The sequence below is a fragment of the Olea europaea genome, unplaced genomic scaffold, assembly GCF_002742605.1.
Source record: "Olea europaea var. sylvestris unplaced genomic scaffold, O_europaea_v1 scaffold792, whole genome shotgun sequence".
Taxonomy (NCBI): domain Eukaryota; kingdom Viridiplantae; phylum Streptophyta; class Magnoliopsida; order Lamiales; family Oleaceae; genus Olea; species Olea europaea.
Window position 1 is genome coordinate 51,650 of NW_019266348.1, and position 24,129 is coordinate 75,778.

At 35.7% G+C, this 24,129-nt stretch overlaps 2 protein-coding genes across 2 annotated transcripts in view; one reads left to right on the forward strand and one right to left on the reverse strand.

Moving 5' to 3' along the window:
* LOC111391422 (V-type proton ATPase subunit F-like) overlaps nt 1-5,255 on the forward strand; it is a 13,069-nt gene extending 7,814 nt beyond the window's left edge. Inside the window, exons 4-5 of the mRNA XM_023016637.1 lie at nt 3,284-3,366; nt 4,835-5,255. Of these exons, the coding sequence (XP_022872405.1) occupies nt 3,284-3,366; nt 4,835-4,999 (248 nt within the window). The 3' untranslated portion in view covers nt 5,000-5,255. The remainder of the gene's footprint in view (nt 1-3,283; nt 3,367-4,834) is intronic.
* A 385-nt stretch (nt 5,256-5,640) lies between these two features.
* Nucleotides 5,641-18,094, reverse strand: LOC111391423 (NADH dehydrogenase [ubiquinone] flavoprotein 2, mitochondrial-like). The gene is made up of 10 exons (XM_023016638.1): nt 17,918-18,094; nt 17,810-17,842; nt 17,658-17,723; nt 15,874-15,990; nt 7,624-7,701; nt 7,422-7,527; nt 7,262-7,308; nt 6,283-6,360; nt 6,097-6,162; nt 5,641-6,015 (listed from the first exon to the last, which is right to left on the reverse strand). The coding sequence occupies exons 1-10, from the start codon at nt 17,981-17,983 to the stop codon at nt 5,908-5,910; spliced, it is 765 nt and encodes a 254-aa protein (XP_022872406.1). The 5' UTR covers nt 17,984-18,094; the 3' UTR covers nt 5,641-5,907.
* Between the last annotated feature and the right edge of the window lie 6,035 nt (nt 18,095-24,129).

Consider the following 24,129-nt stretch of genomic DNA (forward strand, 5'->3'; position numbering starts at 1 on the left):
TGGGATGAGATCCTATAATTAATTCTCTAATAAAGCTTGTAAAATTTCTAGGATTATCTCCTCCAACCATTCTTAATCTAATTTCATCTTGTTTAGTCTTTTTGCTGTAACATATACATCTAAAGCAGTCTTTCTTAAATAAGTTTCTAAATAAGCCAACATTTCATCTACAGTCATTTGTATAGGTACACTGTTATATGCTCTAATTACAGAAATTTTTTCATTTGGTTATAGTACTGGGTCTGTTTTGTGGTTTACAATTATTTAACTCTAAGATTAATCCTCTATCGCTTGCTAACGGTAAACTACATCCTTCTTCCGTCTATCTTTTTCCTAAGCATTTATATGTTTTATCAGTCCATTCAAAGTCTCTTACAGGGGAAAAAGATATTTACCTCCTATATCGTATTCTGTATTCATGGGTTCTTTTCTTTTTCCAAATTCTTAATTTGTTTCCCTTTTAGCTCTCTTGTTATTTTCTTCCATCTTGGTTTCTATATCTACTTGATCTTTTTCTATTAACATTCTAGTTTCTATTTTTTTTAGTTTTTCTAAGATTTTTGTAATATTCCATATCTATATTTCCAAATTCTTTTTCATCGTCCTCGCTTTCTTCACTTTCTTCATCTAAGGCATTACTTTCGTTTTCACTTTCGTAGTCTTCTATTTCAAAATATCCACATTCTCCTTCATTTTCTTCTTCATTATACTGTCTGTTCTGCTTGATAATTATAATTTTCAAATCTAATACTTAAAGTTTCATTACTATTTTTGTACATAATATTATTTTCTGGTACTATATTGGTTTTTGTAAAAAATTTCCTAAGTTCCAGTCTAATCCTACATATGTTTCTGAAGAGAATTTCTTTGTTGCGATAGCCTTTATACCTTTCTGTCCTAATATTGTAATTATTTGATTATTTTCTAATTTATAATAAGTAGTACTATTTTCACTAAGTCTTCCTATGAATCCTGTGCAAACTAATAAATTATTCTCATCTCTTTTCATTTGATATCCTTTGCTTTTTATTTCTATTTTAATATCTTTATAGAAATTCTTTGTTCTAACTAAATAGTCTGGTATAAAATATACTATTCCGCCTTTATTATTCATATCTAATTCTATGCTTCCTAATAATCCTTGTTCTATATCAGTGAATCTGCTATCATATAAACATACTAATACTTTAGCTCCTAAATTTTCTCTATGAAGTCCTTTTACTCCTATTATTATTAATCCTAATTGAGTCCGTTGAAGATTTTTATTAACGATTTCTTTATAAGATTATTTTTCTATTAAATCTAGAGATACAAATTGATCTTCATGTGTACAAAAAATATATCTTTCTCCATAATGCTGATATATTAAAGATGTACTAAATAAATTTCTTTTTTTATATATGTCTAAAGCTTTTACTAATTTCAGTTTATTCTGTCTAAACATTTCTATTTGTTTTTCTATATCTATTAAAGATTCTAGTCTTGTTTCGAATTCTTTTTTCTACTTAATGCTCTTAATAAAGGATTACCTACTAATTTACTACTACTCGTTACGATTTATTTTCCTTTATCTATTATGTATAGATCCACTTAGTTTTCTTAAATCTATTAGGTTCTTTAGTTTTACCTAAATCTAGTTTTTCTAGTTTATTTATTATATTATCTAAATTTTGGCTATTATCCGTCGACTTTTCTTTTTCTAATGCTTTAACTATGCTTTTCAATTTTTCTAGGTTAGAACTAGATTCTGTTTCTCCTATATTATTAGATTTTCATTTTAATATTTCGGTATTTTGATTTTTAATATATTCTATATTAGTTTCTAAAATCTTTATATTTTTATTTATATTTTCTAATAAAATTTCTATTCTTTTATTTGAATAATTCTTTTCTAAATTTTCTCCTAAATTTACAAGTAAGTCTATACTATTATTTAACTGTTTATCTATCTTCAATTTTGTCTGAAAATTGTAAAATTGTCTGTACTATATGTGGTTGTAACTGAATCTTTCCCTCTCCTAAAATTATTCCTAAAAATTCAATTTTTTGTTTATTTATTTCCATCTTCTTTTTACTTATAATCAAACCATTTTCTATAAATTTATTCAAGGTTATATATATATATATATAGATAACTTTTCCATACTCTCTAACCAGGTTCTCCAAAAAAATCATTTTTCCTCTAGAAAAATCTCTCTTAAACAAACGCTAAATATATGTTCAAGATGCCTTCTCAAGTACTGAAATATTTCGGAAACCTAAGAAAAATAGGTTAAAGCCTTGAGAACGAGGGGTGCCCTGCACGTGTTGTATCTTCCTAGCTTCATGGACTGACTAGGTAAATAAGTTGGCGTTTGAGTCAGTTGGCTAGCTTTTATACAACTCTAGTTTGTCCCACACACAAGCAATTTCCTGGTCTACATGTTTATTGTGTTCTTTTGTGCCAAATCATTGACTTCAACAGTGGCATTTTAAGCTCAGGTGAAATGACAGAGATTGTATAAGAAGTCTGAATCACTAGACATTGTTCGCAAATTTTGAAGCAATTTCTTGCTTCGGTTAGCTTCTGGAGTCTATGATATTCCCAATGGTTCTGGAATATTCCAGTACACGATATCAGTCTTGTTACTTTTTGACCTTTTTATAGCTGTATAAATGTTTCAGAAAGACTACAGAACACAATTGTTGCAAAATTAATTAGGATCTATGATGCACCGATATGGACACTTGTGTCCGACATGACATGTGTTGGATAAGCCAGACATGCGATTTTTCAAAAAAGTACTGATGTGATATGTTGTCGATGCGTTAATTAAATTCTTTAAAATTCTTCATTTATATAGTATAAATTTAGTTTTATGCTTGTTATTAATTTTTCTTGTTGAAATCTTTTAAATATGAGTACCTATTTGTTATTTACCAGTAACTTTAAGTTAAAAATATAATATTTTTAATTAAAAAATGTTTATGTTAGAGTGTTCGATAAGTGTTGGTATCGACACATGTTGGACATGGACACACTATTCTAGTTGAAGTGTCCGTGTTATAGAGATTAGTTTCATGGTTTTCCTGGTGTAACTTTTACTATTGAAAATTTGGTTTCTGTGATGATTGCATTGCATTTTAGACCATGAAAACAGGCGAAACAATACATTTTTTTTTTTTTTTTGAAGAATGAAATGCTAACAATTGGCTGGTCAGTAATACAAGTCGTCAAAAAAAGAACCCTTACATTTGTTTACAATCGGAGTTTCTAATGTGCTTACTCATGGTTTTGGTTCAGAAACTACAGTGAAACAGATTGAAGATGCTTTCAAAGAATTCACAACAAGGGAAGATATTGCAATTGTGTTGATCAGCCAATATGTAAGTTTTTTGCTTTATTTTGTTGCATCATTGTTTATCCTGTTTTATCATTTAGATTGATGAAGTGACCTCGAGAAAACTATGCTAGTTATTGTGCGTCAAACGAAAAATCATACTGAGTCATGCATGTGCACAATATGAACCAGGATGTATAATAGTTGGCAATTTTGTGCTCTTACGGGGGAAAAATATGAAAAAGAAAAAAGAGGGATATGGGTTAAATTCACGAATGGCCATCTAACTTTATACTTAGTGTTGACATGGTCACCTAATTTGATTTTGTTTTATCATGGCCATTCAACTTTACACTTGATGTCACCACAGCCACTCAATTTGATTTTATTTCACCAAAGCCACCTAATTTCATGTAATGTTTCACTATGATCACTCAACTTCTTTTCACTAAATTTAAAAGGATAAAACGGTAACTTTCGCATTATATATAAAATATTGTAAAAACAAAAATAAAAGTTTTTTATTTTAAAAACTTTTTTTAAAATACTTGTTTATTTTTTTAAGTGACTTTTTTTAAAAATAAGTTTTTATTTTATTTTAAAAACATTTTTTAAAATAAGTTTTCATTTTAGATTTTTAAGGAACGTTTTTAAAAATAACTTTATATATTTTTTTTAAGTAACTTTTTTTTTTTTTCAAAAAATGAGTTTTTATTTTATTTTTTTAAAAAAATTATTTTATATATAATGTAAAGTTACCGTTTTACCTCTTCTAAAATTAGTGAAAAGTGTGAAAAGAAGTTGGATGATTATTGTGAAATGTTATATGAAATTGGGTGGCCATAGTGAATCGTTGCATGAAATTGGATGGTCAAGACGAAACAAAATTAAATTTGGTGGTTATGGTAACACTTAGTATAAAGTTGGGTGGGCGTTGGTGAATTTAATCCGGAGGAATATTGATTTGGGAGGATAGAGGGAATTGTATTCAAGTGGATTATGGGATATTGTTTTAATACGGCAATTGGTGCAACACGGTGTCAGAAAACCGTACAAGTAATGTAAGATAAAAAATAAAAAATAAAAATAAAAATTTATGAGATATTTCAAATATAAGTTTATTGTTTACTTTTTAACTTTATTGTCCCTAAATTTTTTACTTATAAGTGATTTATTTATTTCTTAATAATTTCTTTTACTTATAATTCTTTTACCCATCAGGGAATTTTTTACTGAGAATTTTTTGCTAATGCATAATTTTTTTTAGTTACAAGTGAATGGTGTACTTTCTAAGTAATTTTTTTACATTCAACACCAAATGCTGTGTCAGGATATATCCTACAAAGAGCGTAATTCGGTGTACTAAACTTCCCTTATAGCTTGTTCCACTTACCGAACTTGTCTGAAGTGTGAGGGATTTAATAAGTGATAATGTCATAGGTACCTCTAACTTTAATACAGTACCACTTATCATATGTTTGCTTAAAAGGTTGAATCGATTCTGTTGATTTCAGGTTGCAAACATGATAAGGTTTTTAGTGGATAGTTACAACAAACCTATTCCGGCAATTCTGGAAATCCCGTCCAAGGACCATCCGTATGATCCTGCACATGACTCTGTTCTTTCGCGAGTGAAGTACCTCTTCTCAACTGAGTCGGTGGCATCTGGAAGGCGTTGAATTGTTGCAGAGAATAATAAGTGCTCTAGTGCACTATTCCTTCACATGCTGCTGTTGCCTTCCTTCAAGTTATTGGTCTCTAGTTACTTTTCTTGGATTAAATTATTATTTAAACAGGGAAGATTATCTTTCGTTTGATTGTTATCGATTAGCTGGAATGGCTGTTGGGAGTCTATATTTAGCAAATAAATGTAATACGTTTCCTTCCAAATAATCTAGTGATCATTAAGATTAAATGTATAAATTTGAATGATTATTATGGAAAAATTAACTATAGAAACTCGAGTGATTATTATGAAAAAAAAAAAAAAAAATTCTGGACGCCAGGAACAGTTGATTTAATTGGGACCAAAATTACGCGCAAGCGTGACGAATCATTTACTAAAGTTTGCAAAATAAATATTTAAAACATATAATTTAATCCTTTCACCGCCTTTTAAAAGTTTCCAGAGACGGGGGGCGAGGGGAGAGGTAGAAGCAGCATGTAAGCCTCTCCTTAAAGGGGAATTTTGGAGCGGCCGTGCTGGGAGGTTTGTGAGGGGAACCTTGACAGCTGTGAGAAGGCTGTTCAGAGTTGCGAACAAAATCAACAATTTGATATAAGCCCATTAAATGATTGGGAGTATAGGAATCTATTATCATACGAGAGGCCGCAAATTTATTCTCAAGAATTTGCAAGTGCAAGCGAAGGTGTTTGTGTGCTCATTGGCTATAGCATATACAAAATGAATACCTCCCCACTCTCGAGCAAATGTCACAAGAAGAAGCAATCGACCTGAATCATATTAACTGGAAAACCCCAACAAAACAAACGATCTTGAAACTTAATACAAGTAATTGGCAGCTTACAACCAAGTCGGATTTTTCATCATTATTAGAGAGAACAATTGCAAAAGAAGTTAACAAGTTCAGCAGGCATCAAGATCCCGGCATGGAGGAGGTTTAGGCTCGCTTAACAGTGTTGTGTTCCCACCTTCTGGTCCAGAATTGATGCGTTTTGGGTTTTGTGTGCCACGCTGAAATATGAAGTTCATTAAAATCAAATAACAAATTTTAACTTTAATAACAGACTCAACATGCTGATCTCGTTGCATTACCGGAGGCTTTTCTCCTCTTCTCAAAGCCTCGACAATTTCTACAACTCGCTTTGGAGTGACGTCTTCCTGAAATAGTGGAGAAAGAATCAAGTTCAAAATTTTCGAATAATTTGATGTAAAAGATTAAATCCGACGTCAATGTAGACATGCTTGACCACCAAAAAACTATGCATAACATGTACTTACATAATAATTGTAGGTGTATCCTTCAGATCCATTGGAATAGTCCGCCACCGTAATCATAGGAGCATTTACACAAGATCCCTATTGAAATCCAACATGAAATCATGTCATAGATTATATAAACATGACTTCTGGAAATCACTACCACACATAATAACCTAGTATATAAATCCTGACCATGTGAAAGTAAACAGTAACCACACAGTCTCTGAAAGAAACAGATACGAGACTCCCAGACTCCAAGAAATGCACATCTCAACCTGCATCTATAGTGCCACAGACCACTCATTCTCAAGACTTAAGGCTATTCCTTTCACACTGCTGGCAAATTCAATTATTCCAGAGTGCTTAAATTCGCATACTTTTTGTCACGCTTCTCTATTTTATATTTTGAATTCTAATATTTCTTCCGAATTTGAAACAAATACGATATTGAGATTTTTTACCAGAACGTGATTGGTTTCTAAGATCACTTCCGGCTTTACCGTGATACTAATTGACACCAAGTAGCCATGAAAATATTGTCACATATTTTTAAGCAGCTTATTATGTCTTTGATTGCAATGGTTTGGCCACACCTTTCTTAGAGCTGCATATAACATCTCAAAGAACTTTTAGAGACAGAAATTTTGGTTTCCATGACGGATGGCACTTAGATGAACAGAATTCCAATCTCTTATGAAAGACAGAAAAGAAAATGGAAAGTTAGGATCAGCTACGCTGCTTTCTTCACGTGCCATATCATGCTCCGCTCTACCTTCGTTCTAACAAGGCTCAGTTTCAATCCTAGTGATTCTATTATTTATCTAGGACGAGTAAGCCACATGGGAGAGAACACAATAGCTGTCGCTAAGCATTACCAGACAAAAAGTAAAAAACATGTGCATCAATAGCCGACCCAATTCATAGAAAAGTCTAGAACATAAGAAGGCAACCAGAAAAATATTGGATCTGGTCAAGAAATGAGGCTGTTAAGACTCACCATGCATTCCATTTCTCCAACAGAAAACAAGCCATCCTTAGTTACTTCTGCAAATATGAATGGAAAATCCAATTGCAAAGAACAGTTATGAGGATCATCCAATTCCCAAACATAAAAGATCATGGAAGATGCCAGAAAGATTGTGTCATAAAGGACTGACCATTGCGCTTTACTCCAAGGTGTTCCAGCAATGCATCTTCAATTTCTCTAGAACCACGTATCATGCAAGGTGTTGTACCACATACCAGAAGGTGGTATTTGCCAACCTGAATTGCAAGACAGCAGTTCAACATGTAAGCTAAAGCTCATGTAACAAGGATTTGCCCATGCAACGTCCAGCATGTTGACATAGAATATCTTACCTTTGTTCGATTAAACATCGAATAGAATGTTGCAACCTCATAAACACGAATAGGAGCAACTTCAATAATCTTAGCAACCTTCATTACAACAGGGTAAATTTCGTGAGCGTATAATCACATGTAAAGTATTTGATTTCATTCATCATAACACCGCACAGAAGCAACAGATATGGCACCACTTTTCAAAAATCATTGGATTAACATTTAACACGACATTTTTTATCACATTTAAATGTTAACAGAAACTAATTATAATAAGACTACAAAAATTGAGCGGTCATGGGGAAATCTGCCTCAATAGCTTATACTATTTTAGCAGGATAGTAATGAGCTAAGATTAAGTCTATTTGTCCTAAAAAATATTTAAGGGAATATAGTTCATTTTAATGGTTCCTATAAGCCTCATATGGTCTGTTTTGTATAGTTGTTGTGGGAAGAGATTTTGAATCTAGGTTTTTTTTTGGGAGAGCTTTTTCTTTGGTTGTCAAGTTAAAGTATTGTGAACATTAAATTGATTGTTTTGCAGCACAAGTGCTTTTGATTTCTGATTGTACATACTTCATAATAATTTAACAGAAAATGATTAATGGATTATACTTCTCATCATTTGTTTTATAAAATATTTGTTTCATATCGTAAAACATATTAAGAAATTAAATTTTAATTAAATTTTCATGACATAATTATTTAACTATATTGTCATATTATTTAACACAGCATATATTTGTCACTTTCATATAAGAAGGAAAGCCAATGAAAATCGGGTAAGAATAATATAGAATGTGTCGAAATAAAAGTTTAAATCCACCTTTACTGTGGTTGATGTGAATTTAATTGATTACAAAGAGTACCGTGAGAAATGTGTACGCGCATGTTAGTGGAAGAGAGTGAGAGAGAGAGGTTTTTAAATTTTGTTAATATTTTCTTAGAACTTTTTTTTGAAAAATTATTTTAAAGAGTTTCCAACTGTATCAACAGATTCATAATCCTTTGAGTTATCAAATTCATGTATATTCAAATTTATGAATACCGTTTTTTTTTTTTAATAGGTAATCAGAGAATTTTATTCCTTAAAAGAGAGTACACAGGAGGTATACAATCACTTTAAACATGAAAGGAACAACAAGAAATTAGGCAACCCTACAACAGGATTTTTAGTCACTGCATTAAACCAAATATACAAAGTCAAGTAAAATAATTCTCTTATCTGCTCTGTTGTCTTTGTTTGGTTTTCGAAACATCGATCGTTCCATTCTCTCCATATGCATCTCGAGATAAGATTTCAGAGAAGTTTGCTATCCTTATCACGAAGTTTTCTTCTCCATGCCCGCACCACGTCTTCTATACGCCTAGGTAGCACCCAATCCATTGATTGAGAAGGTAAAATATTGTTCCAAAGCCAACGTACACCATCACAATGAATGAATAAATGATCAATCGTCTCTCCATCCTTCTTGCACATATAGCACCACTCGGTTACATAAAATCCTTTTCGTCGAAAATTATCCACCATTGACACCTGCCCCCTCATAACTGTCCACAATAGAAATGCTACCTGTGGAGACAATTTACTTTGCCACACCATCTTCCAAAGTAATGAACTCTCCACAAATCCCAAAAGGGATTGAAAGTATGAGCGGACTGAAAAAATACCATCTCGAGCTAACCTCCACCTGCTACAATCACCCTCTCCTACCCGAATTTGTATCTCATGCAGAGCGGTCAAAAACTTCGAATAATCTTCCAATTTCCAATTCTGTAAACCCCTCCCAAAAGTAATATTCCAACTATAGCCCCCATTATGGATGTCAAGTACATCACCCACTATAGCAGCAGGCTCTAACACAATGCGGTACAATGAGGAAAATTCCTCCTTTAACGGTTGATCGCCACACCAACTATCATCCCAAAATCTAATATCAGTGCCATTTCCCAGCACAAAATTTAGTTCATCCCTAAAATCACTCCATCCCCGTCAGATATACCTCCACAAACTCACCCCATAGGAGCCATGACCCTCAACTGTACACCAACCCCCCTCCATCACACCATACTTTGCCCCAATGATTTCTCTCCAAAAGCTCTCCCTCTCCACTCCAAATCGCCACAACCACTTGCCCAATAAAGCCTTATTAAACAAAACAAGGCTCCTCACTCCAAACCCTCCCATCCTCATAGGCAAACAAATAGTACTCCAATTAACCAAATGCATTTTCCTCTCCTCCCCTAACCCTGCCCACAAGAATTCTCTTTGCAATCTCTCTAATCTATTTGCCACTGCAACCGGAAAAGGAAACAATGACAAAAAGTAAGTGGGGAGATTTGAGAGAGTGGTTTTAATAAGGGTAAGTCGACCTCCCTTAGAAAGATACATACGCTTCCACCCTGCTAACCTCCTCTCCATTCTTTCCATAATGCCATTCCAGATATGTGTACTTTTAAACTGTGCCACTAGCAGAAGGCCTAAATATAATATGGGCAATTGTGCAATCCTACATCCCAATATGCCAGCCAACTCCTCCACGTTAGTGACCTCCCCAACTGGAATAACCTCAGATTTCCCCAAATTGATTTTTAATCCAGACACCGCTTCAAAACATAGGAGCAAACGACGCAGGTTCCTGAATTGTTCATCATCCGCATCACATAAGATCAACGTGTCATCTGCAAATAGCAAATGAGACACCTGCAATTGGCCAACCCTAAAGCCCCTTACCAAATCCTCTCCCACAGCTCTTTCAAACATCATACTGAAAGCCTCCATCACAATAACAAAAAGCAATGGGGATAGTGGATCTCCTTGCCGCAATCCTCTACTACTCCGAAAATAACCCTCCGGCGTTCCGTTGACCATAACTGAGAACGAAACAGTAGAAATACATAACTGAATCCATTTACACCACTTATCCCCGAAGCCGCACCTCCTAAGCATATATAAAAGGAACCCCCAGTTCACATGATCATATGCCTTCTGAATATCGAGCTTACATAGCATCCCGGGAATTCCCAATCGCAATCTTGAATCAATGCATTCATTCGCTATAAGCACAGAGTCCAAGATCTGACGACCTTTTACGAAAGCATTCTGAAACTTGGACACTACTTTCCCGAGCACCTCCTTTAATCTGTTCGCCAGGACTTTCACAATAATCTTATACACCCCACAGATTAGGCTAATAGGGCGAAAGTCCTTAATGTCGGTCGCTCCCGGTTTCTTAGGGATCGGCACAACAAATGTAGCATTAGAACTTTTCTGGAACCTGCCGCTAATAGGGCGAAAGTCCTTAATGTCGGTCGCTCCCGATTTCTTAGGGATCGGCACAACAAATGTAGCATTAGAACTTTTCTGGAACCTGCCACATTCAAAAAAATATGTAAACACATCCAAAATTTCCGATCGCACCACCTCCCAACAAGCCTTGTAAAATGAAAACGAGAAACCGTCCGGTCCAAGGGCCTTATCATCGTTCATGCTAAACACTACCTCCTTGATTTCATCCTCCTCAAAAGGTCGCTCTAACCACCCGGCATCATCCTCCGTGATAGTAGAAAAATCCAATCCTTCCAACTCTGGCCTCCACTCAAACTGCTCCTGATATAGATTCTGATAGAAATTCACCAATTGGCTTCCAATTTCGAGTGGTTCTTCATAAGTTATCCCATCCACTTCCAACACAGTGATCGAGTTTTTGCGCCTATTAGAATTAGCGATCCTGTGAAAAAATTTAGTACATTTATCTCCTCCTTTCAACCAATTGACCCTAGATTTCTAACGCCAAGCAATCTCCTCCATTTCCACCAACCTCTCCAATTCTTCCCTTAATGCTCTACGTTTCTCCTTCTCCTCCCCAGCCAACCTTCGACTCTCCTACCACCTATCCAACTCATCAATCTCGGAAAGACATTGAATTTTACGACAGTTCACATTGCCCACAACCTCCTCATTCCATTTCTTTAAATCTCTTTTCAAAGATTTCAACTTCTGATCCAACACAAAACTAGGAGACCCCCTGACATCGTAAGATGTCCACCAAGTCTGTACTTGCTCCCTAAAACCTTCAACTTTCAACCACATTTTCTCGAACCTAAAAGGCCTTCATCCTCCACCTGTCCTGTTCCCAGTTAACATAATGGGGAAATGATCAGAGTACACCCTCCCCAATCTTCTCTGAATACTTAGCCTCCCACTCGCTGCATATCAAGAATCTGTCAATACAAGAAAGAACAGGTTGATCCCAATTGGATGATCAGGTAAAATCTCCTCCAATCATAGGCAAATCCATCAACATATTTTCCCTTATAAAGTCTGAAAAATCCTCCATAGCCCCCGTGAGTCTCCCACCGTTCGACCTCTCAATAGGAAATCGAACCACATTAAAGTCACCTCCTATACACGTTGGTAGATTCCACCAAGCCATCATTCCAACCAGTTCATCCCACAAGCCCCGTCTACTGTCATCAGTATTAGGCCCATAAACACCTATGAACATCCACTTAAATCCATCCCCAATGTTTCTGAACGACATCAAAATTGAGAACAATCCAACACTCACCTCCTCCATCTCAAGCACTCTGGTGTCCCACATGACTAATATGCCTCCAGAAACCCTGATGATCCCATAAACTGATACCCTACATGCTGTCCCCTCCCATAAGCTACTAACCACTGCCCTCGAGATGACCTCTATCTTGGTTTCTTGTAAGCATACAAGATTCGCTCCCAGCCCCTTAGCAGATGTCGAACACCCATCCTTTTCCCAACTTCATTAAGTCCCCTTACATTCTAGCTAATGATTTGTGGTATCATTTCAACAGTCCAGCATCCCTCCCCAGTACTCCATTCTTGAATTCACCACCCTTGCTATCATAATTAACTGACCATTCGAGCCTCTTAAGTTCACGATCGCCCTTTCTTCTTAATTTACCTTCTTGTTTACTCATCTTCTGTCCCCTATTGGCCTCCAAATCCTCAAACAATTGTAGTAATCTATTTTCTATCCATCACAAGACACGCCCATTAACTTACTGAAATCCTGAATTTTCTGTAGAACCCAGTTCGAAGGTGGGTGTCCAGCTTCGAATCCAAACAATTCCCCTGTTTACTCCACCTGTATAACATCACTTTCTATTTCTCCTTTCTTGGCTCCATCTACCCACAACACCAGTGTTTTTTCCGTCCCCAAGTCACTTACCTTCATTAACTTAGAGTTCCTTCTATTATATGTGTTTGCAACGCTTATTGTCAAAGGTGTCGCGTCGTGCTCTATCACCTCTGACAGTACATGCCTCGTCCCTTGGTCACCTAGTAAAAGCCCATCATCGTGTAGGACTGTGTCCATTGCACTCATCGTTACTGTCTCCAAGTTCACCATACTCAGCTCCCCTTCTTTAGACAAAGGTACCACCTCTCGGTCTACATCGGTCCCCGCGTCGACCTCAACCATATCCAACCCCTCTAAGACATCACCTTTGTCATATTTGGATTGTCCCTCGTCCGTTTCAATCCGATCAATAGACTCGCAAGTGATTTCGAGTCTTCTCTGCTTTACTTGATTATGTGCCGATTCCTTCTTATTCAATCCCGATGCTTGTTTTCCAACAGCTGGATACTCATCCATACCTACCCCACACTTGTGACAACATAATAACTTCTTGGGACCCATTTCATACCCACTTCCCACTAGCCTAATCAATTCCTCCAACGCTCCTTTCAATTCCTGGACACAGGCCATAATTTCAGCCCTATTCAAACAACAATCCTGACCTTCGTTTACACTGACATTGACAGTCATCTCCTTTTGCTGTTGCATCCGCTGGTCAGCATGCTTCGAGGTATGTAAGTTTGCTGTTACGTCTGCATAAGTCAATCTTTGTCGATTACGTTCATTCACCGGTCGACGTTTGGCCTTATCCCCAACAAAAAAAGAATCAACAACAGTTTGAAATACCCGCGAGATTGATGCCCATCCTTCTCCATTCGCGCCTTCCGGCACCATCACAACTCCTTTCCTACGCCTATCCCCATACTGTGCTATCATCAAGTACCTACCACGACTGTTCGCACGACGCTGTGCCAAGAAGGTTCTTGATGACTCATTGAACCTAGAAATGAATTCCTCGTGCTTACTAGTCACCCTCAACTTGTCCACCATATTCACCATCCAAAGTGTACCAAACCTTCCCATGCTAATTGCATTCGATATCTTCGAGCCCCATTCGGTCAGTCTAACAGCACCAAGATTGGTAACAGAAATTGCAAACTCCTTCGCCTCAACTCGAAAACGATGATTGAAGGCCACATCGAATTCATCCACAAACTTCCTTCCCTGATTGTGTGTGAACAGCATATTAGACGGCAAAACAGGCATCGTTACTGGATTGGGGACATTCTGCCTGACATTCTGGTTCTTCGGCGCCGGCGCGTGCTCCTCCCCAACCTACCTCCGGCATCGGAATCGCCTGCACTGTGCTCCGATCAGGCGCATTTGCCTGAATGGTGGCTGGATTTGGTGTGATCTGGGTTTGCATCCCAGATTGGTGTGGCTTTATATGTGGCGTGGGGCCGTATGGGTTAGTATTATGGACTATTTGGGAGCTTGATAAATTGGAAAAAATCACAATTCAGACATTAGTATGTCTTGTGCAAATTTAAGGGAATAAGTTTAACTTTTCAGAAATTAGGTGGTAATTATATAGGTGAAAATTCATTAATGTCCATGTAATTATTTCCTAAATTCATTGCTTATTAAAATTCACAAATTTTATATTTAATTTAGATATATATTTGACATTTTATTAAAATAATTAGGATAACATTGCAAATGTAGAAGTTTCATTAAATAAGTAATTTCAGCTTCTCATATAAGCTGAATGTAGAGCTTTTTGGAGAAGCTTAAGAGCATGTTTGGCAAAGCTTTTAAGTGCTTATAAGTTTCGGGTACTACGGCATACGTGGATAATAGATGGGTAGTAAGTTGTGTGTCTTACAAAATGTGTGGATAAAAGTATGTTTGACTAGCTTATGAAAAATTAAGCTTTGCCAAACATGCACTAGCTTCTCTCAGCTTATAAAAACTGCTTTTTGGTCAATGAGCACTTCTTTATATGCAACAAACACCAGTTATTTGTAAAAAGGGAGGTTTTGCTCCCCATGTAGCTTTGGGCTTTCAAAAAATCCTCTGAAACACACTTAAATAAGCATACAAATATTCTTGAGATGCACAAAAATCTCATGAATATAACACCACTGCAAAACAAGTATAATGCTAATTACATACTGCCCGTATAGCATATAACAGTATGCAAAAATTATGGTATTACAATCTGCAAAGCATACATCTTATCAAAAACTAAAAGTCACAAATAGAATATCCCACATGCAAATAGCAATCCTACTTGCGTTTAGTGAAGAGGAGAAATGCCCCTATCTTCATTTACCTATTCTAAATTTGATAAGAGCTACCAGAACTATCTATAAATTCTCCCTCTTTGAAATTGATTTCTCAAACCTAGGTCTCCCTTTATACCTCCTCGGCTCCTCCCTCCCTCTAGTACTTTCAGTTGAAGAAAAATTGATAGAAAATTTCAGCTTAGTGAAGATGTGCGTGCAAAATAAATTAGAAATTGAGGGTTCATGGCAATCATTTAACAGGCACCAAATAATACCCAATACAGAGTAAAAAAATAAATGGATTCAGTGGAAATTGCGTAACAGTCCAACATAGACATAAATAAGAGAAAATTGTCCCACACAGTTATGCTTTACATAATCTAATTTATTCTCTTTTAAGAGGATAAAAGCTTTTCCTAGATAAGATGCTTTTCTTTTGCATGGAGTTCAAGATATATGACAGTGTCATTCTCCACATTAAATTACTAAATTTAGAATAAAGTTTTGTAATTTTCTAGCTTGAATTGCTCAAAAGTATTTTTCCCTAAGGCAGGTTAATAAGGTTTGGTTTCTTAATATTATTCAGAAGCAGAATTTTGACATAATTAATGTCTAGTATGTAAAGATATTTCATTGCACAGGTCTGCTGCTGGTTACAATAAATGTCATCATGTTTTCAGTCAAAATAAAGAGCACTTCCTTACAAACAAAAGTAGACTAGTTTTAGAACTCAAATGCTAATTGAATGTTGATTATGTGTCAATATTATTCAAAGTTTCACGTGGATGACCTAAAAATGCTATCTTCAGACATGAATGTACCAAATGAAGGAAAAGAAAAGAATAGGGATGTCAGCTTACAGCATTCATTGCTGAAACAGGGAGCCACCCTCCATGTTGCTGTTGTGCAAGATCCAGTAATGGAATGACGGCAGATTGTTTGTAGTTGGATGGATAGTGAGATATAATTTCTTTAACCTGTGCAACACCAAAATTAATGATTTTTAGCATGCAAAATTTCAAAAAAAATCCAGTACAGTATATCTGCTTCCACATAATTAAAAAAAAATCTCTTTTTGAGTCATGCATAGATTCAAAATAAGGTTGTCTTTTATCTAAACGTACATACTTACCTGCTTTCGAAGTTCACACTTTGACATCAAAATTTGGTAGAAAATTGTGATGAGGAGACATTGAGAATTACGAAGGTTATTTGGTAGATTGCTTTCGGAATTAACAATCCAGATTACATCTGGTGACAATTACTTTTGGTACTAAACAAGAAGGAAATGCATTTTCAAAGTTCACAATCTAATTCTTACCATTAGTTTTATAAAAAAATTTCCACCTCATATTGCAAAGTTCCATTTTGAACTGTCAACCTGTATTGTATACCAACAGTTCATAAATAATTTATTGTAACAGAGACCAAATTCCAAGTTCACGCTCAAGGCCTAGAGGATTCAATTCTGTCTGCCTCATGTTATGACATGCTTCATATTTTGTGTTGTCTCAGAAAAGTGATGCATTCTAAACATTCAGATACTGAAATTTATTTTAGAGTTGAGAAAAAACCAAGGACTACGTATTTTTACACATTTAACAGTAAGAGAATTCGACCAATACTGAATGCCTTCCAAATCATCCATTTACAAGTACTGGTCTCTACAACTATCCGTAGCCTGTATAATAATATTTTTCATTTGACAGGAACAAACTTCTCAACCAGTGTGCCTGAAAAATTTGGAAAACTGAACGCCTTCCAAATCATCAATTCACAATTAATCATCTGTACAATAATTAGTTTACTATCCGTAGGCTGTATAAACATATTTTTCAATTAATAGGAACAAACTTCTCAACTAATGCGCTTGAATAATTTAAAAATTAGAAGTAAAACCATTTGGCACATTTGCAAATAGCAGAGAGCAGACATAACAGGTACTACGTATGCCTGCCTGTTCATGCAGCTTCAGAGAGCACGAGCCATTAATATAATATTAGATGCATGATGGGAAAATGTTCGCATATGGTTGCAGAGCATATTAACTAAAAGGTGGGACAAGTTTAGGCTAAGCAACCTTGAAAGCTTGGCACTGATTATTTCCAATAGGCGAAAACCAAACTAGGAATCAAAAAATCGTTTGTTGAGAAATGAGCTATCCTGATGACTAACATAATCATCTAAGAGGAGGGGCGGGGTTAGGAGACGTAGCCTCAGTATAAATAAAACTTACAACGACGGAAAAAAAAAAATAAAAAATCAAAAGTGTCAACTCTGCAAAGATCTTCAATTATATCCAATCAGTTAAAAGAAATCTATATAAAAGCTGAGGGCACTTAATCCTTATAGTACATGAAATATTTAACATGTTGTTTAATTGAAAATTTCGTGTGAGTCCAAATCTGAATCTAACAACAAACTATACACAAACACACAATAATGCCCAGGTCAACAAGTTGGGATCCAAACACTCAAAAAACCAAGTTTAACAAGCAGTTCACCAATGAGATGTTATCGCACGTACTTAGAGTCTGGAAATGAATAATAGATTATCACAGAAAATGACGCCTATTGATGAAAATAGTTATCATTATAAGGAAACTTGAAGCTGTTCGATAATCTCAATAAAAGAACCACGAACCTTTTCTTTGTTCGCATCAGTAAATTCCCATGGAAGGTCTGGATTATTATCGGGAGAATCAAGGTGCTGCATTAAAAAAATAGAACGTAAAAATTCCTCATCGGCTTTGAAAAATTACCAAACAATGCAAACTACAAATACTATCAACTTACGTAGTTAAGAGCTGTTGAAAATGATCTCGAAGCCTGTATAATATAATACAACAAAATTAATTTTATAGAAGTCGGTAAAAATCAAAAGCGATAAAAATAGAGGAGGACCTGGGGAATTTGGCAGAAGGCTTGACGGATCTCACGGAAGCGTTGGGCGGCGAGACGGCCGAGCATTTTCGTCTTGAATTTTGACTACTCGGGATGAGGCTCTGAACTCAGATTCGAGAGTGGAGATTTTCGGGAGCAGAGAGAGACGACAGGGGGAAGTAGCGTCTAATGTTTACAGGGTGCGTAGTACGCCCCAGGTGCTTGTTTATTGCACGCGTGTTTCGCACAAGACCATAGTTGGTTCGGCCCAGTATTATATGGGCTTCATCGAACTGCCCCAACAGGTTTAACAGGGTGTGGCTTGTTCGGAAAAGGAATTTCTAACGAGAAAATTATGTTTTTCAAGTTTCAAATTCATTAAAAAGGCACTAATTTTTTTTCCCCCAAAAATTAGCTTTTATAAAATTAAATATATATATATATATATATGATATTGATAAAATGAAATCTTTATAAAGAATAGCCTATTTCCTTTTTCAATTATTACATAAATAGAGTTCTTTCTTTCTCTATGTACATGCATATTTAGCTGTTGTTTGATTCTCTTTTTAATATTTTAATACATTTTTCTCTCTTTTATTTTCAATCACATTCTTAAATCAAATAATATCACACATTAATAAATAAAAAATTTGCTTCTTTTTTAACCATACATTCTCCCAACAATTACTATTCCAAAGTATATTTTACTTAAATTTCTCATTATAACGGTGGAGGAGAACTCAAGTCAATGCCTTACCAACTCCTTATCGACCTTCAAATCTCTTATCTCGACAGGATAAGAGGGAAAGTTAGATGAAACAAATAATTTTTCTAAACATAATACAAACAGGTAGCTGGACAAAGGATTTCCCTATCTCAAGCCCCTGTCAGGTAGTGGGGCTGTTGTCTTAAATTCTGATGCCAGCTTTCCTAGCCTTGAATCGATGGATAGAACCAATTCTGATGACAATAGGGGCTTAGTGATAGAGATACAGATTTGATGGAAATAGGCTTATATTCATCTATGAAGCAACGGATTTTTATAGCGGAAATCAAATTACTGACTACAAATCCAAATTGGGTTCAGACTGCAACATTAATTCCTATGTACAAAAATAGCTTTCATAAAAGGCTTATAGAACTCTCACATGGGGGGTGGGCCCCATGTAAATATTTTATTTAAAAAAATACCCTATGTTGTGCCTTATTTGGAGGGGTTCTGTGATCCCTCCTATACATATAGTCTGCTCTAGATTGCAGTTCAATCTTGAGGATTGCATTAATCAATTAAATGTAGTTGGAGATCCAATAAAAGTAACGGTCAAAATTTATATGTGGTTTACTGGTTTAAATATTTTCACATTTATTTTCTGCTCCTCTTTTTGTGCCAATTTTTTATTGGCGTTTTTTATCCTTTTGCAAATAATTTGTTGAGATCCAAAATTTGATGATTTTTCATTTTATTTTTTAGAATTGATTTATAGTAGTTATAGTATTAGCTTCGTTTTGTACCACTTAGATTTAGATTTGTGTTCTTATTACCTTGTAATTGGGACCATAAAAGTACTTAAACTTGCAGCAAATAGGCTTAAGACTTCTTCTTTTAATTCTTTTGTCGTGTCTATATTTTGGTAGCTTTAGCTTTCGTTTTTTTGGCGATTTTACTTAAAATTCTATCATCTTGTTCTGACATATTAGTTGTGCGTGAAAATGAATTTGATCCCAATATTTTGAAGGTGATTTTCTAGTCTTCATGGCGTTGTGTGATTGTTATGACGCTTTTGGCGGATAACCATGGTGGGCAAGGAGTGGTCACAAATGTCACAGATTGAAAGTCATAGAAATCACGAAGTCCACAAAAAGATGCCACAAATTACCAATTTCAAAGGTCGCAAACTCAAAGTATTCTACAAATAAAGAAACAATATCATCTGCGACACTAAATCGTCACAACGTGCTTACAATAACTCGTATTATTGCCAAATAAAATGTATAAAGCCACAAAACTACCATGACATTGTATCCTCCCTTAAACCTGAGAACAATAGCATGTGAAGCTATAAGAGCACGTGTCGCCCATTTATTAAAAAAAAAGGTCATATACATCATATTTTCCAAAAATTGGACACGTTGACCCTCTAGGACTTCATACCATGTCATAAAATGATCCATATCTCTAATCCATTGAGTAAAAACTCTAGGATGTAGGCAACCTTCAAAAGTAGGACCATCTAACTTAATGTTTCTAAAATAACGCTCTTCATGATGAGGAGGAGAATGAGTATCGTGATGGCCATGGCCTCATTCTTGTTCACGGCCTTGATCCCCATTCCTTCGATCACGTCGAATATATTATCGACCACCTTATCGATGATGATGGTGTACATTATGGGAAGTTTCGAAATTATCAGCGTTAGGCAGATGAGGTGTTTGTTCAAAATTGTCCAACCTAGCAGCTAGGTCTCTACGCTGTTCATAAGCAGCAGCCATCTCGGTTTAGAAAGCTGCTAATTGAGTCCGTAATTGCTGCTGGCTAATGACAAGTTGAGCTAATTGTCTAGTGAGTGCATCAAATTAGGATGGATCCATGATCAAAGTACTAGAACTAGAGGTGACGAGACGACTACTACACAACTGCATGCAATGTAATACCAGTTAAATGACGTGCGATGAAGAGAGATCAATGAATAACAAATGCAAGTAACAAAAATAACAGCTTAAGCATTTAAATTAAAAGTTTGGGAATTCAGTAAATTCAAACATGACAAGTAAATACTACTGATATATATAAAATAACAATGCGAGGGATGGGTCCATGGTCAAGTACTAGAACTAGAGGTGACGAGACAATTACTATGTAACTGCATATAATGTAATACCAGTTAAATGACCTGCAATGGAAAGAGATTAATGAACAACAAGTGCAAGTAACAAAAATCACAACTTGAGCATTTAAATTAAAAGTCTAGGAATTAAGTAAATCCAAATATGACAAGTTAATACTGCTGATATATGTAAAATAATAATGCGATGATCAAAATTACTAGCCAAAATCTAATCATATAAAATAAGTAGGATAAAAGTTGGGGGTTTAAAAAGTCAAGGATTCAATCACGTGATTTTAAATAATATATTATAATGACAACAACACAAAAAATTAATCGATGCCATTTAAAATTAACAAGATTATAAACGAAAGATAATAAATGCAGTAACTTTCCTTTTGTTTATTGAGATGCTGTGTCAATCAATCAAAATAAAAAAGGTACTTGCAAATAATGTCAAAAAGAAAAAAAAATTTATATATATATATATTATTTTTAATTATTTTTAGTTTTCTTTTCTATTTTTTTCACTCTTCTGGGTTTTTATTTATTTATTTTTTGTTATATTCCTTTTTTTAATATGCCTTTTTACATCAACAAACACATGCATAAACCGAGGCCCAAATACCAACTATAGACAAAGCCCAACTGAAATTAAATAGAACCATGCTATAAGAACAAATTCAAAAACAGGCCCGACACGTGTCAATTCGGGATTGAAAATTTTGAAAAATAAAAAACATAACACCCAATCATGGATCGTTCCATGCCACAACAACCTATTTTTTGCATCCATGTCCTGTTCCTGAGCCTGTTCAAGGGGATTATTCCAATTAAATATCCACTGTCTCACGTAAACTCTCTGTTGATTTTATTTGTAGAGGCAGAGACAGATGAAGGTGGTTGGTGATGTCGACCGTTGGTGTTAAAGAAATGAGCGACAGTAAGCTGGGCAGTGCAAAGATGTCGGCGATTTTCTGTGTTTGGGATTGAGATTTTCTGATTAATGGGTTATGGGTTGGTTCATCGGTTAGTTTATAGGCAATTTTTGTGATGACTGGGTTTGGAGAATAAACATGTTTGTCATTGTTGGCTGGGATTGAACAGTGATTTGATGCGGTGATTGTAAGATATTTTTCAAGTTTGACTCTGATACCACTTTGATGTAGAATTAGTTGAAGTATTCTAGTAGGGAACTAAACTCGCGGAAGAAAGTAGAAGAAGAGAAGAAAACGCAGCAGTAGAAGAAGAAGGAGAAGAGGAGAGGGGAGGGGAGAAGAAGGAGAAATAAGTATTGAAGAAGAAAGCTATGAAATGAAAGAAATGATTCATTCATCTGAAAATGTCGTACAACCAGATATAAATACAGCTTGGTTCATTAACAGAATATGCCAGCTCACTAAAATGCAGTTAACTAACTAACTTTAACTAATTAACTTCATCTAACCAACTAACGGAACTACAATCAATTGCCAGCTAAGCTAAATAGTCTAATACCCCCCCTTCAAGGTGGACGATGCAGATCAGTAACGGCCATCTTGGATAGTAGAGGAAACAAAGAGTTGGCAGGTAAAGCTTTAGTAAAAACATCTGCTAACTGATTCTGGGTGCGGACAGGTAAAAGTTTGATGGAGCCTTCAGTAACTTTATCACGGATGTAATGGCAATCAATCTCGATGTGTTTCGTCCTTTCATGGAAGATAGGATTGTTAGCTATGTGAATTGCAGCTTGGTTATCACAAAATATTAGTGCCGGAGTTGGGGAAGAAATCTGGAAATCATGAAGTAATTGATGGATCCAAGCAATTTCACTTGCTGTGGAAGCCAATGCCCGGTATTCTGCTTCTGCAGATGATCTGGACAATGTTTGCTGCTTCTTTGCCTTCCAAGAGATCAAGGAGTCCCCAAGGAACACACAAAAGCCTGTAACCGACTTTCTGGAATCTAAGCAAGCTCCCCAGTCAGCATCCGCAAAAGCTCGAAGTTGCAGGGAAGAAGAAGCAGATAATAATAACCCTTGACCTGGAGCAGCCTTAAGATACCTTAAGAGATGATAGACAGCATCAAGGTGAGGCTGACGAGGCTGGGAAACAAATTGACTGAGCTTGTGAACTGCAAAAGTTATGTCTGGTCGAGATATAGTCAAGTAGAGTAGGCGTCCAACTAATCTTCTGTACTGAGATGAATCATCAATTAATTCACCTTCAAATGAATTAAGGCGAGCTTTCGGATTCATCGGTAAGTTAGCTAGTTTACAGCCTAGGAAACCTGCATCTTCCAGAAGTTGCAGTGTGTAATTTCGTTGAGAGAGGAAAATCCCATTATGAGACCTGGCTATTTCAAGACCAAGAAGTATTTCAGTACCCCAAGATCCTTGAGTTTAAACTGGCTGTGTAAGAATCCCTTCAAAGAGTCAATTATATTGATGTTTGGACCGGTGATGATGATGTCATCAACGTATACCAACAAGGCAACAAATGTGTTCCCAGATCCTTTAGTAAATAAAGAGTAATCAGACTTTGATTGCTGGAAGCCATGAAGAATAAGAATCTGGGAGAACTTAGAAAACCATTGTCGAGATGCTTGTTTAAGACCATAGATGGACTTGTGAAGTTTGCATACTGGTTGTCCTCCCTTTGCAAGATCCTTATGTTTAGAATAACCCAAAGGCAGCTCCATATATATTTCTTCAAAGAGATCTCCATTAAGAAAAGCATTATTGACATCTAACTGGGCAAGATTCCATTTATGGATAGTAGCAATAGCAAGAAGCATCTTGACAGTCACAAGTTTGGCAACTGGAGAGAATGTTTCAATGAAATCCAAACCTTCTTGTTGGGTATAGCCCTTGGCCACCAAACGGGCCTTATATCTATCTATGCTTCCGTCCGGTTTATACTTGATTTTATATACCCACTTGCAGCCAATGGAGTGTTTGCCCTTAGGTAGGGTAGTCACCGACCAAGTATTGTTTTGTTCCATTGCAGCCAATTCAGATGTCATGGCCTCTTTCCAATGTTGAAATTGTACAGCTTGGTGCTAAAATTGAGGCTCAAAATTGGATGAAACATTAAGGAGGTAATTTCTATGTGATGGGGAAAATGAAGCATATGAAATGAACTTGGACAGGGGGTATTTTGAGTTGTGTTGTGGAGAAGGTGTATTTGTCATGAGGTTACAGTGAAATTCTTGAAGGTAGGAAGGAGTTTTACTGACTCTAGTTGATCTTCTACGGAGAGAGGATGAAGGTTGAGTAGAATCTAGTACTCGTTCCTCAATGGAATCTGGAATTGAGGTTAAAGATCTAGAAGGAATGATGGGCAGGTCAGAGGAGTCCTGGCCATTATCATTATCAACCAAGGGTAGATTGGATGTTGTGGATGGATTTGAGTGATAGGGTATTGA

Bases quoted from the DNA above. Each gene is read 5' to 3' on its own strand.
- LOC111391423 (XM_023016638.1), bottom strand. From the start codon at position 17,983: ATGCTCGGCCGTCTCGCCGCCCAACGCTTCCGTGAGATCCGTCAAGCC. The intron at 17,724-17,809 runs GTAAGTTGATAG...TTTTTAATGCAG, and splicing joins TTTCAACAGCTCTTAACTAC to CACCTTGATTCTCCCGATAA. The intron at 7,528-7,623 runs GTAAGATATTCT...CTTGCAATTCAG, and splicing joins CGATGTTTAATCGAACAAAG to GTTGGCAAATACCACCTTCT.